Source organism: Mastomys coucha, unplaced genomic scaffold (assembly GCF_008632895.1).
Source record: "Mastomys coucha isolate ucsf_1 unplaced genomic scaffold, UCSF_Mcou_1 pScaffold22, whole genome shotgun sequence".
Classification (NCBI taxonomy): Eukaryota; Metazoa; Chordata; class Mammalia; order Rodentia; family Muridae; genus Mastomys; species Mastomys coucha.
The window spans coordinates 162289439-162303751 of NW_022196905.1; the positions used below are offsets into that span (position 1 = coordinate 162289439).

General features: G+C 45.7%; 2 protein-coding genes across 11 annotated transcripts in view; one reads left to right on the top strand and one right to left on the bottom strand.

Annotated features, from left to right (window-relative positions):
• Angpt2 (angiopoietin 2) overlaps window positions 1–9292 on the bottom strand; it is a 150940-nt gene extending 141648 nt beyond the window's left edge. For 5 of the 10 annotated variants that reach the window (XM_031339213.1, XM_031339210.1, XM_031339212.1 and 2 more), the window contains exons 1-4: window positions 8687–8819; window positions 7805–8123; window positions 5588–5740; window positions 1990–2125 (exon numbers count right to left, since the gene is read on the bottom strand). Coding sequence is in view for 2 of the 10 variants with exons in the window: in XM_031339207.1 (XP_031195067.1) it covers window positions 8687–8859 (173 nt within the window). In the remaining 8 variants the exon portion in view is untranslated. Of the gene's footprint in view, window positions 1–1989; window positions 2570–5587; window positions 5741–7804; window positions 8124–8686 lie in introns of all 10 variants that reach the window. The other 5 variants (XM_031339209.1, XM_031339207.1, XM_031339215.1 and 2 more) reach the window with 4 other exon arrangements.
• The window catches only part of Agpat5 (1-acylglycerol-3-phosphate O-acyltransferase 5), a 43174-nt gene continuing 37823 nt past the window's right edge, over window positions 8963–14313 (top strand). Inside the window, exon 1 of the mRNA XM_031339222.1 lies at window positions 8963–9462. Coding sequence (XP_031195082.1) covers window positions 9244–9462 — 219 coding nt within the window. The 5' untranslated portion in view covers window positions 8963–9243. The remainder of the gene's footprint in view (window positions 9463–14313) is intronic.

Consider the following 14313-nt stretch of genomic DNA (forward strand, 5'->3'; position numbering starts at 1 on the left):
AAAGATCCATGCCTTAAAAATTAGACTGAGGCAAAAACATCTGAGTTGGAGTGGCAGGTGTGGCTGAGAGCAGCCATGGCTGGAGGCTTCCTAGAATGGCCATCGCCTTTCCTCAGTTGCAGTGAGGTCTGAGCAGCGGAGAAACCCCAGAGCATTATGAAAGGAGAGGCAGACAAGCCTGGGCACACCTTGCAAGGAAGAAAAGGAATGTGAAGGCGTCCTGTACTGCGCTAGAAAGGAAGCACTTGACAGCATCAATTGATGAGCCAGCCAGCCTCCGTCTCGGACTTGAAAGCCATCTTATAGTGAAGACAAACTAGGTTCACTCCTGTTTATGATTAAATCCACTTTTTAAAAAAGATTTATTTATTTTATTTATGTGAGTACAGTCTAACTGTCTTCAGACACACCAGAAGAGGGCATCAGATCTCATTACAGATGGTTGTGAGCCACCATGTGGTTACTGGGATTTGAACTCAGGACCTCTGGAAGAGCAGTCAGTGCTCTTAACCACTGAGGCATCTCTCCAGCCCCCTGAATCCATTTCTTAAGGATTAGGCTATACCACACTGGTAACCGTGACTACAAACAGTTCAGGACTGCGTGTTCCAGGAGATGGCAAGCACGCCTTTGCTTCAAGAGATTGCTAGCACTGTGCTGTCATGACTGCCTTGCCACCATGCCTTTGTTTCAGAGGTTGGTGTAACCATGTTATGCTTGTGTCTTACGTCTGTGACTCCTCCTTATTTGCTTGCTAAATCCCCCATTTGGGAATCCCCCTATTTTCTATATTATATTAGCTATTTATTGAAGTGGATAGACCTTAAGGCCACTCTAGTACACCAGGAAGGAGGCCGTGCCTTGTGAAGACTCAGGAACTGTCATGGAATATTGTTGCTGGCAATCAGCAAGATACGTCAGAGTAGCTGGCTTCCCCTTCCTTCCTGTCAGGTACACAAGCTGTGTCTGTTTCTATCTCTCCAAACTCATCTGTTCCGGCCCTCCACAGCATTTGTGGCCTGGGTTTGCTTGGAATGTTTATGACTTGGAGTCTATGTCACTACTGAGATCCAGGGCTTAGTTGTGTGTGTCTTAGCTGGCCTAGGACTTAATCATCTTAGATCCAGTTACCAGGGATGGAGGGGAGCGATTCTCCACAGCAGGCTGGCTGTGGAGCTGCCTCGCTTGGCAAAGCCTGTAGAATACCTTCCAGAAAAGGCCCATGGACAGAGAAAATACTCCATAAATATCTCACAAGTGTGGTGAGGATTAGCATCTTAGGTGTGCAGCAACTGACCTATCAGGCTGAGTCAACTCCTGCCAGGAACTTCGTTCCCAGAAGGTAAAGCTGTTTGCCAACAAGCTTAAGTAACGTCAGGGAAAGCATATCTTCCTAGAGTGCAGATTTCCTCTTCTGTTAAGGCAGTGAGGTTTTTAAGGCTTACTTGCTATGCTTTGTTCCCGGCTGTAGAAAGATAGAAGAGCCGGGCGGTGGTGGCACACACCTTTAATCCCAGCACTTGGGAGGCAGAGGCAGGTGGATTTCTGAGTTCGAGGCCAGCCTGGTATACAGAGTAAGTTCCAGGACAGCCAGAGCTACACAGAGAAACCCTGTCTTGAAAAACCAAAAAAAAAAAAAGAAAGAAAGAAAGAAAGAAGAAACAAGAAACAAAATAAAGATCTTCCCTAGATTCCTCATTGTAGCTAACATGTCACGTGGAAATAATGTAGTAAGGCAGGGGCAGAATATGGGAGTTTATAGTGGTACTAGGTTGACTGCAGCAAAGGAAAACTCAGAATAGATTTGAACAAGTTAAAAAAATTTTTTTGTAAGCTTCAAGAATCATACAGGTATAAATATGGTACCCTGCTTTTGAAAGTCCAGTTCTAGGCTAGAAAGATGGCTCAACAAGATAGCAGTTCATGAAACCTACGTGAGGATGGCAGAGAACCGAATCCATGAAATTGTCCTCTGACCTACACACTCACCATTGTGGTCCGTGTACCCCACTCATGCATGCGCTGCTGACACCTTGATCTTCCTGGGGAGTGAACTCCTGGGATGAAAATTAAAGCTTGGAGGGTGTCTCATTCCCGAATGATTGGATGTTGTGCACCTGAGAGTCTGAAAGACACATGCCCGTGCAGCTAGAGAGGTGTTCAGAATTCAGCATTGCAGACTGGAGGTAGAACTTTTGAGATTTACTGAGGCAGGAGTATTTCCATCAGAGAGGTAAGGAGGACCTGTGTGTCCTTTATTTGTCATCTAAGAGTAACAAAGCACCACATCCTGGGGTTCCAACAACAGAGGCCTACTGTCTCCATCCTGGGAGTAGAGCATGGAAAGGGAGACTCAGGCAGGAGAGCTCTGACGACTGTCAGGGGAGGGCCTGTTCCTGTTTTCTCTCCTTGGCTTTCAGATGGCTTTGTTCTTTGTGTCTCTAGGAGGCCACAAGCTTTGAGAGTCTGTATCCCAAAGTCTCATTGTTAAAGTGACCAACTTCTCCTCTGATCACCTCCTTTTTAGCTTGTCTTCCTCTATGAAGATCTTCCATATAAGGCCACTTCTCTAGGTGCAGAAGGGAGGATGGTACATGAACTTGAGGGTGCACAATTTAGCCCCCACCTGCTACTATGTGCAAAAGGTATATGGGTGGGCCCTGGGAGACTAGTTCAGAGGTAGTTAATAATTACTGACAAGTGTGCTCACTGAGATAGGGATGGGTGTAGGGTGTATGGCGATGTCGAAACCAGTAGAGCTTGCTAACAGGTTGGGGTGGAGAGCTGGGCATGTTGCTCACTGAGCTCCTTCCCTCCTCAGGACTTCAATATGTGCAGATTCCTCAGTTGCAAGTGCAGGCCTTCCACCTTTGCATGGCTTACTTCATTCCTTACTTATATCATTCCTTACTTCAGTGTCCTATCCTGAGCATCCTTTGGTACTACAGTTTAAAGACATCCCTAACTCGCTCTGCTGTACACACCAGTGTATTAAATCACTGGCTCTCACATGTTTCAGCTGTTTGCCTCTTACCATTGACATTATGCTCCACCAAGCAGACGTTATCTAGCACACGTTTGCTTCTTAGGGCTCTCTGTTACCAGACTTGGGATCAGCATCGGGCAGGCAGGTACTCAGTCATTCTCTCTAGTGCCTACTTGTGTATCACCAGGTAAGGGATCAAGGAAATACACAGAGTAACCTGGAGGCTTTCACATGAATGGCAGGGATGGGTGATTGCCGTGGGCCGGCCGATCTGGGCCTCCCTCAACCCTTGGGAGAAACAGGGTCCTAGTCAGGTCGACAAGGTGTAGGTGAAGAAATGATGGCAGAGATGACACATGAAGTATAAGATCTAAATGTATTTCTTAGAAATGGCATCAGACTTTTACAGTCATTGCAAAAGAGAGATGGTAAATCTGGCAGCTCAGTAGTTGAGGTACATCTGAGGCTATCTGAAACATACTGGGTCTAAAGCAGCAGCTATCTCCTCTGAACTGGTACTGCATCCCCCGGGCCCAATCGCTCTGGGCCCGAGGGAATGCGGATTGCATGAATCTGAGTCCTAGCCCTTCTGCGAGTCCAAGTGCTAGTCCTTCTCCTTGTCCTAGTCCAAGTCCTTATACAAAGTGAAAAGCAGGCTTAAGTAGCATACAGCAAGCAGGGCTGATGTCAAGAGTCACGTAGGCAGGTTGGGGTTACAGCAGGGGACGGAAGGCTGAAGTCACTATGCAAGTGACCCCCACACCAAGGTCAGCAGGGTCTGGTAGCTAGGTGTGAAGCAGGAGGAAGAGGAGTGGAGCCCTCCCTGTTGAGGTATTTAGGTATTCCTATGCTAATTCTCTAGTTCTAGCTGGAGGCAATGGCCAGGAGATTACAATCTAGCACTTCCTGCTAATTCTCTGGTTCTAGCCTGGGGCAGGCAGTGGGGAGTTCTGACCTGACCTAACACTTCTAGCTAATGTCCTAGAGTGAGGGAAACCCTTACTTTGAGAGCAATTGCAAGCTAAGGACAGCTTGGTATTAAACTAGGACAGTTGGAAACATTGTGTCGGCCAGGAGACAATGCCCAATCTTAACCATTAACGAATCATTTCTTGGGGCACCTTTATGCCTAATTATGAGGCCGTGTTGACAATTGAAAAGACTACTCTGGAACACGTCTGAGTTAGGGGATACCAGCGACTGTCTGAAATCCAGGAGGCACAGAACTCCTTTTGAAGTCTTATTGCCTCTTATCCTTTATCAGGATTTTATCCCCAATATTTTGGATGTGACTGGAGTAGACAAGTGTGCGTAGCAGGTGATAATACATAAGCCTACCTCAGAGATTAGTAACTCTTATGGCTTAAATCTGAATATCCCCACAGGGTCATGTTTGCGTTGCCTGTCAGCTGGTGTTGCTATTCTCGGAGGCTCCTGAATCTTCTAGCAGAAGTTTCTAAATACAGACAGGCCTTTAAAGACTATACAGCCTTGTTCCTGGTAGTGGTCTTATTCTCTGCTTCCTGAAATGTGAATAGCTCAGTCTACCCTATCACCACGGACTGAAATCCTTGGAGACCAGAAACCAAAACAAAACTTGACTCCCATGTTATTGTCCCATGTTTTGTCAGGCGTTGATACAAAATTAACAGACACCATAGTCAACTTTGTTGTTGTTTTTGTTCCTGTAGCTGGACAGGTGGGTTCCATAGTTGACTTGATTTAGTAGCCTTGTTCCTTGTGGTGTTAGGGTCCTGTCAGGAATGTTATAAGCTTGAGAACTGCAACAAAGATTTCTTGCTCCTCCCCTTTGTCTTGAGTTTTAGATGCCAACTTCATTAAAAAAAAAAAAAAATGACTTCCTGATCCAGACACACAAGCACCTGGGGGACTACCTGAGCTCAGGAGTGTGAGCTCAGCCTGGAAAGTACAGTGAGAGTCCCTTCAAAGAAGAGGACCTCCAAAATGGCTTCTTCCACCATGTCATTTATTAATTCCTTTAGAAATATAGATCATTTAAATTTAAAATAGCTTTTATATATTATAAAACTATTTTTATATATTATAAAACAACAAAAAATTAGTAAGAAGAATAGTACTGTTTGTTTTTATTTCTGCCAGTCTTGTTCTCAGGTGTAAAAGACGACACTGGGTGTCCACATCTATCTCCTTAGTCGGCCCGCAGCTGAGCTCTTAGGTTTGTGAACTGAGACTGGGAGGGGAACACACTTATGTTAAACATTCTACTAGGCTGATGGACTGATTAGAACTTGTCTGAACTGTGAGAGTTGGAATGCTGCAGGTCGAGAGCCCAGTTATCTTGAGCTATCCTTAGCTCTCTAAATAGCCATTTATTGCCCACCTCTGTGAGTGACTTAACATCCTCATGATTATTAGGTCAATGCTTTTGTAATGCACAAACAAGACTTGTAGCTTCCTTCACGACAAAGCTAAGAATGTCATCAGATAACACCTGAAGCCTACAGCAGAGCTTTACCTATCTCACTGTAGTCCGACTATTGACGGCTCAACCAAAACGTCTGCAAAGCAGCTCGACGGACCACTTTTTGTTGAGTTACTGTAAAAACATGCAACTGTTACCATGTTGGTATTCCAAATTTGTGTTCTCTGCGATGACCACTTTGATTTGGCATCAGAATGATCTGTTATTCTCTTTGAAGTGAGGGTTGTGTATTTTGTATCAGCTGGTTGAAGTCCATGAAGAAAATCTGGCTTCATTCATTCAGATGTGTTCTTTGAATAAAGGAGAGCAGTTTAGAAGCCTTTTCAAATAATGCCACCCATTTTACACCAAAAAAGGCAGGAACTTGCCAGGCAGTGGTGGCATGCGCCTTTAATCCCAGCACTTGGGAGGCGGAGGCAGGCGGATTTCTGAGTTTGAGGCCAGCCTGGTCTACACAGTGAGTTCCAGGACAGCCAGGGCTACACAGCGAAACCCTGTCTTGAAAAACCAAAAAAAAAAAAAAAAAAAAAGTCAGGAACTCATAGCTTCTTCAGGATGAGGTAATTTTCCTATTGTTATACTTACAAATATTAGATAGACATCCAGGAAGAACCATGTACCCTCTATGCTTGGGATATTCACTGAGTTAGATAGCTGAATGTTGAACCATTTCATCATACAACTTTGGAAAGTTGACAAGTGCTGGTGATAAAGGATGCTAAGTCATGAGAAGAGCAGATCAAAAAGGCCATTGGCAGTCAGCTGTGTCCCAGACTCCATGGGGGACATAGTGCATAAAGCTGCCTGTGAGCTTCCTGCAGTCGATGTGGCATGCTTTATATCCTGATACTGACAGCAGGTGCCTTCCAGGTCTGGAGACCCATTTGGGACATAGACTGATTAGTGTGGTAATGACACAATCGCATGGTTGGTGGTCACTAAACCCCTTCACAAAGGGTCAGTTGTTGATAACACGTTTGACATAGGCAGCAGGAGCTCCCCCTAGCCAGTAAAATGCCAAAGACCTCCTGTGATGGGTAGACAATTCTGTTTTACAATCTTGGGAGGAAGGCTTGAAGACAGACGAATCATGATACACCTCACAACGTCTTGATGTGTACTTAAGCCTCACAAGCCTCAGCCTGCCTATTTGAAACTGTAACATTTTCAATTCTCTTGTATTTCATTTGCTAAACGCCTGCCTGGTTTTTTTGTTTTTTTTGTTTTGACCTCTAATCCAGAAATTATTTCCGGTTTGCTTACATTTTTTTTTTCTCTCCAACTCTAATTATTCTTGAGTTTCCTCTTTGGGTACATTTTGAAATATTCTGTTCTTCAGTGATAACAGGAACAAATATAGTTACCCTGTTAGTAATGAGGAAATAGACATGGCTCCTCACTTGAGAAACTGAGTTAGATAAACTCCCTGGTAGGTGGATAGGGAAAGGGGCAATGACTGGTTGTTAAAGGTGGAGAATATTGCCGGGGCGGTGGTGGCATACGCCTTTAATCCCAGCATTTGGGAGGCAGAGGCAGGCGGATTTCTGAGTGCAAGGCCAGTCTGGTCTACAGAGTGAGTTCCAGGACAGCCAGAACTATACAGAGAAACCCTGTCTCAAAAACCAAACAAACAAAAAGGTGAGAATATAAAAGATGGGTGGTTTCTTCCTGGCCTGACTTGAGACAAAAGCTTGGCAGATTAAAACAAAGGCCTGGTTGACTTTTGTGTCCCACCTGCAGGCCCCCTGTTGACAGACTGATTCAACAAGTTCAAGGCTTGATGAAGACTTGTTACAGGACAGATCTGGGCTAATCTCCTGTCCTATATTTCTTCAAACTGACCAACCCTAAATTAGGGGAGGAAGAGACGGGATGTTTTTGACTGAGTCTCTCCTCTGCAGTGTATTTCTTCCTTTCTTTCCTTTTTGTTCTGTACGGCCATCAGAGAGAGAACCCCTGAATTCCAGAGACCTTCAGGTTGGCACAGTCCGTTTTTTGATGTGGATCTCAGTTCCTGTCTTCCTGAACTCTTGTTTGTCAGTGTGGATCTGCAGTCTAACAATCCCTTTGTCTGGATTCAGTTCTTTTGAACCGACAGTGAACTGTCCATAACAGTTCCTTTGCGTTAAACTGGACAGTTTGTCATATCTGTGACTCACAGTGACCCAAGAACAGCAGCTTCTTCCCTAAAGCTGGGTGAGTGGTTCATGTTATCAAGACAGACGCGCTTACATCCCTGTCAATTCTCCAGCTCTGGCTTCCCAAGGCTTTTAAAACTCCTTTCCTCTTGTTAACTCTTTGTAGTCACTGTAACCTATATACACATATGTGAACATATAGAGAGATATACTTACTGAGTGAGGTATGTGTGATCTGAGAGTTAATATTAGTAATTAAGAGTGCAATAAAAGAACCTGTGTTTCCCTTAGCAAAGGCTACAAAGTAAAATGGGCTCTTTGGTGCCATCGAAGGCACTCTACTGTGACATTTATTGTAATTCCGTACATCCAGGCATCGTGAAAACATGTAAGCATGCCCATCTGACACAGTGTGCTAATGACAGGAGTCATCTGTATGCCTTAAGAAGCACATCTCTGAGGTGATGAGAAAGAAATGTGGGGCAAGACATGAAGGGAAGTCCAAGGCAAGGAAGCAGAGACACGAGTCAGTGGTCTGGAAAGGGAGAAAACAAAGGGGCAGAATAAGTGATCTCAGGGTCACTTATAGAAACCAACATCACACACACACACACACACACACACACACACACAACGGACTTTATACAGATCTGAGCATACACACTGACCTGTTTTCTTCTATACCTTCTAGTATAGGATTATCTGGTCTCTCTACTCGTTACGGCAGAAGGACCTGGGCCTCTGGATAAATGTTTGCTGCTACTGAACCTTTCTAGTTTTCTGGAGGGAAGAGGACTTATGAATTCTACATGTACAGGAAAATACTTTCCCACACATCGAAAATAGAAGAAGAAATGTAGGATATTAGGAAAAAGCACAGCAGAAACAAGTTAAAGGGCAAGAGGTTATTAAAGGGCAAAAGTTAAAGCTTTGAAGGCCCTAACAAAGGGAGGTGACAGTCCTGTGAGAGGTTAGCCGCGGGTATGGGAGACGGACCCTGCCTTATTCTGCAACAGCCAGAAGGGAAGGGGCGCTTCCTAAGCACGTGGGGACACGGGTGACCCTCCCACACGCGAAGACGCTGCAGCCGTCCATTACCTGCGGCCTCGAGCTCCTCCTGCGCTCCACGGCCGAGTCGGCTCACGCGTGTCTTGCAGGGAGCACCCTCGTGTCCCCACGCTGCTCTCCAACACCGGCCCAGGCCAAAACCCACCACCCCACATCTCCCCGGGCTCATCCACAGCCAGCATCCGCAGTCGAGCCTGCGTCATGACGAGGAGGACAGAGACCGAACCAATCAGAGCACGCGTTACGCCTACACGTCGGCCAATCAGGAGGCGCCTTATTACCGGGGACTCCCGTCTTACCCCGCCTCCCCGCTGACAGGCGCGGGTCGCGCGGAAGCCAAGCGAGCACCCGGAGGCGAGCGCGCCCGGCAAGCCGAGGCGTGCCCTCTCGGAGGCGGCGGGCGGAGGCCGTCACTGTCCCCGCCGGGTCCCGGGCCTCGCGGCCCATGCTGGGGGCGGAGCCAGGGCGGAGGGCGGCGGCGCGGCCGGCCCCGCGCCGTGATTGGCGGGCGGCCGGCGGTGGCTGAGGTCCTGGCGGCCGCGCGGGCACCGCAGGCAGGCGGAGTCGCGGCTTGGCGAGCCGAGAGGATGCTGCTGTCCCTGGTGCTCCACACGTACTCTATGCGCTACCTGCTCCCGAGCGTCCTGTTGCTGGGCTCGGCGCCCACCTACCTGCTGGCCTGGACGCTGTGGCGGGTGCTGTCCGCGCTGCTGCCCGCCCGCCTGTACCAGCGCGTGGACGACCGGCTGTACTGCGTCTACCAGAACATGGTGCTCTTCTTCTTCGAGAACTATACCGGGGTCCAGGTGAGGCGCGGCCGCGCGGTGCGCGCGAGCCCCGCGGCCCGGGGCGGCGATTGCAGCCGGGCGAGCACGTGCCGCAGCTCGCGGCCTCCCGCCGCGGGGGAAGTTTCTGGTTCCCTCTCTCACTTCGGGGTTCCTTCGGGGACGTCCTGCCCTGCCGGGGCTGAGTGTGTTCCCGGGGCCGCCCCACCCCCCGCCCCGGCCGGCTGTTACTGCCTGTCTCGGTGGCTGCCAAAGTAGGGCACCGAGTCCGAGGTGGTGATGCTGGGACTGGCTTCATGGGCACCTCCGAGGTCTTTTAGATTAGCGAGACTTCTAGGTGCTGACCCGAAGTGACAGCTATGAAGGACGACTCCTGCCTTGGGTTCCTCCCGGGTGAAAGCGAGAGCCTAGCGAGGAAATGAATACATTGGTTACAATAGGAGCCTCACGGTGGATACAGTTCTCTTCGGCTTCGACTGGACTTCAATGTGGGCTGATCTCTTGTCAGATTGCTTTCTTCCTGCTACTGTTTCTTTCTTACCGCCCCCCCCCCCCGTGGAGATTGAACTCTGAAAACAATAAAGAGTAGAAAGCTCTCCTAAAGTGAATTAGTTATATGACGTCTCGTAAAAACTTACAGTTGGACTTCCTTTTTGGTTTTCAGTTTCAAAGAAGAGCTGTTGGGGCTCTCCTTGATGTATCTATGACATTCTCCCCATTTCTCAGTTCTTTTCATTCTGTGTTGGGGGGATGCTTTGGGGACTACATCCCTTGCTGAGTTTTGTTCCAGTTGGAGATCTCTCTAAATCACTATCTTTTAAATGTTTTCCTAAGAAACAGGAAAATCACTGTCCCACATCAAGGTTTCTGAATAATTGACTTTTAGAATAGGATTTCGTTCAGAATTTTTAGGAGCTACACGCTGATGGTTTCCTCCCTAGCTCTTACTTTACTAAGTTTGTCAAGTGAATATATGGTCTAATCGTGGGTAAGTATTTGATTTCACTAGCAGAAGGGACAAGACAGCTGGGAGCTCGACTTAAAGTTGCTGACCTTGCACATGACAAGTACCCCTCAGAGCCTCAGGGACCTCTACTCAAGTGCCGCCCATATTCTAGCTGCAGAGAAATTCAGGATGAGTCAGAGTGAAGCAAAGCTAGTGAGTTTATTGATTGGGAGAGAGGACATGCTCTTGAGGGGAGTCAAGTGTGAACCTTTTGGAAGGAGCACACCCCCAGGCTATAGCAGCTGCCTTAGAAGTGAGTTTAGGGTTGTGACATCTTCAAACTAAGATTAAGACAAAGGGAAAAAAAATGAGTTCTTCTATTCTTTCCCATATTGACCTTTAAGAAACAAACAAACCAGAATCTCACCCTGTAGTCTTGGTGAGCTGGAACTCTTTATGTAGACCTCACAGGCCTCACTTCACAGAGATCTGCCTGCCTCTGTCTCCTGAGTGTTAGGACTAAAGGCATGTGCCACCATGTCTGGATTAAACTCTTTTAGTTATATGGAACTTAAAAGGGATTCATGATGGTACTGAGCAATTTATATATGAGGAAGAAATGTGCTTAGACAATAATATGGGGCAAAATAAAATCAAATTAGCTGTGCATTGGTCACAAGAGTTTAAGACATACGCTTGTCTTCTACCTTGGTTCACTAGCCATATGGATAATTTTACATGTAATGGTTTTAGAAAATGTGTACAGTAGAGAGCAGTCTTCAGGCAGCTATATCCAACCAATTCCACTTAAAGAGGGAGAGGGCAAAGGTGAGGGCCTCTTTTGCTATTCTAAAGCAGATTGTGTGGACATTGCATTAGATTCTATGCAAATGTAGGTTCTTTCCTGTTTTCATTTTTGCTAAAATTCTGAGTAATTCGTGTGTCCTTTCAAGTTAAAAAAAAGTCTTTGTGTATATATGTGTGTGAATGAACCACATGTACATACTTATTCATATTCATGATTGTGGGAGAAATGCACCGTGGCATGTATATAGAGGCCATAGGAAAAGCTTGGGTGTTGATATTTACCTTCTACTTTGAGTCAGGTCTCTTGCTTGCCACTGTGTGTGCCATCTTAGCTGGCTTTTACATTTCCATATTCTCTCCTGTCTCTGCTTCCCATCTCACTGTAGAAGCCTTCAGTTACAGAGAAATGGATGTCTGGCCTTGTATGCATTCTGAGCCTCAGAATTTGGGTCCTCGGGCTTGTGTGACAAGTGTTTTACCTACATCTGCCCACACCAATATTAGAGCCTTTCAGGTCTCTTATTAGTACTGAAAATGAGCTGTGTGTCCCCCTATCTTTAGGGAAAGTAATGGGACCTTTGTAAATTTTGCTCATTTCACTAACTTGAAGTCCATTAAAAAGGGACCAGAGGGACTAGGGACTGAAGAGACGTCAGTAGTTAAGGGGCCAGTCTGCTCTTACAGTAGACCTGGACTTGGTTCCCAGAACCCGCAATGGCTGCTTCTCAACTACCTGTAACTCTGGCTCCAAGGAGAGGCCTGACACCTCTGACCTCCGTGGATGCCAGCCCTCACATGCATATATGCCCTACCCCCTGGTATATATACTTCAAATTTATTTTTAATCTTTTTGTTGTTGCTGTTTTTGTTTTTCGAGGCAGGGTTTCTCTGTGTAGCCCTGGCTGTCCTGGAACTCACTCTGTAGACCAGGCTGGCCTCCAACTCAGAAATCTGCCTGCCTCCACCTCCCAAGTTCTGGGATTAAAGGCGTGTGCCACCACTGCCTGGCTGAAAAGCCCATTTCTTAAAGCTAACACAGCAGATCATTTCAGGCTTAGTGGATTAAACAGATCAGTTTATTCTCACAGCCCTGGAGGCAGAAGTCTGAAATCACGATTTAGGATGGATTGCACTCCCTCTAGGATTTGGTCTTTTCTGGATGCTGGCCACTTCCTTTGACTAGAAGCCCATTGGTATCTGCTTCATAGTCAGTGCCATTTTCCCTTTTCCGTCTCAAGCCTCCATCGCCCTTTGTGTCATGGTGACATCTGCCATTGGGTTGTAACCTGTAGACCCACCTTGATAATGTAGGATGCTTTCGGTCTCAAATCCTTCATTACATTCTTGAGACTAGTTAAAAACAAAACAAAATAAAATATTCATTTACTTGTATTGGTGCATGTGTTCCATGGTGTGTGTGTGTGGAGGCCAGAGGACAACATTCAGGAGTCACTTCTTGTCTTCCATTATGTTAGTCTTAGGGGTTGAATTTAGGTGGTCAGGCTTGGCAGTAAGCCCCGTTACCTGCTGAGCCATCTTGCCAGCCCCGAAGACTGTGAAGCTGAGAGTGAGCTGGGTTTCATTACTGGATATTTTCAAAGTAAGGGAAGGTGCACAGCATCGAAGGCTTAGGATATGAACCTAGAATTTTGAGACCACCATTCCGTCCTTTAAAATGAATTCTAAATACTCAATATGTTGTTGTTACTTCTTAGTTATTTACCTACAAGTATAAGTAAATAGTATTTACGTACTAAGACTTTTGTTTTGCTTTCTTTGATACACAGGTAAGAGGAGAGTGCTGTCCTTCACTCTGGGGACCTTAAATAGTCTCCTATAATACTTTCATTTTCTTATTTATGAATTTGTAAATTTAGCTCGTACATTTCTTAAGCAGAACATATAATTAGTTGTCTGTTTTTTTTTTTTTTTTTTTTTTTTTTTTAATTAAGCTGCATTCTGAATAACAACTGGCTTCTTGTTCGGTTGCTCTCTTAATTTTTTAAACATTTATTTATTTTATCATTTTTATGTGTATATGAGTGTTTTATATGTATGTATGTATGTATGTATGTATGCATGTATGTATGTATGTGTGCTATGTGCCTGCCCCAGAGGCCAAAGGAGGGCATTGGATCCCCTGGGACTGGAATTACATATGGTTGCGAGCCACCATACGAGTGCTGGAAGTTGAACCTCGGTCTCCTGAAAGTGCTGTTAACTGCTGAGCCAACTCTCTTGCCCTCTTTTAATTCTAATTGATTCTGAAATGACTGTCTTCTGATACTGATAGTGTACCACAACCCAGCAAAATGAACAGACCCTTCAAACCTGACCTCATATCTTAGATGTGACATAACTATTTTTTAAATTTCAAACTCTTATTCATACTTTTATATGGTCAGATCACAACTGATTTTAAGATTATTTCAGACAGTTTCTTCGTAAAGACAGAATAATTTTGAGCCTTATAAATGAAAATATTTTTAAAATATGGCAAATTTAAAATCCCTGTAAATAAAATTGTACTAACCCTTCTTGGTATCAGTTGAATAGCTTAGGCTTATAGCCCCAGTTGTCCCTACATCATAGATGTGAGAAAGAGGTTATACATGACAGCATGGAGACACTGGCATTTGGTTTTGCTTTTGTACAAAGAAACTTGGATTGGGCTGCCTGGAGACGCAGAAGAAGAGGCCATGCGTGCCCTTTAGCTAGAGTTGAAAGCAAGCTTGTGGGGAGCTGAGCAGGAATTGTTTAATGCTGGCAGATGGGTGACTGGGATACATCCCCAAAATGACAGCAGCCATGTTGCTGCCATCTTTAGTTGAGGTGAAGCCGATTTATCACATCTCTAATTAAAGATTCTAGATGAGTATTCACATAGACTGTGATAGTCAGGATAAAAAATATCTTTTTCTTTCTTATTTATTTATATATTTTTTTCAGACAGGATCTCACTCAGTAGCTCAGGTTGTCTTAAATTCACCTGACCTTATCGGAAGCCTCCTACTTTAGCATCCCAGGTCCTAGGATTACAAACATTAGCTACCACACCTGGCATCTTAAGAGTGTGCGTGCGCGCGTGTGCGTGTGTGTGTGTGTGTGTGTGTGTGTGT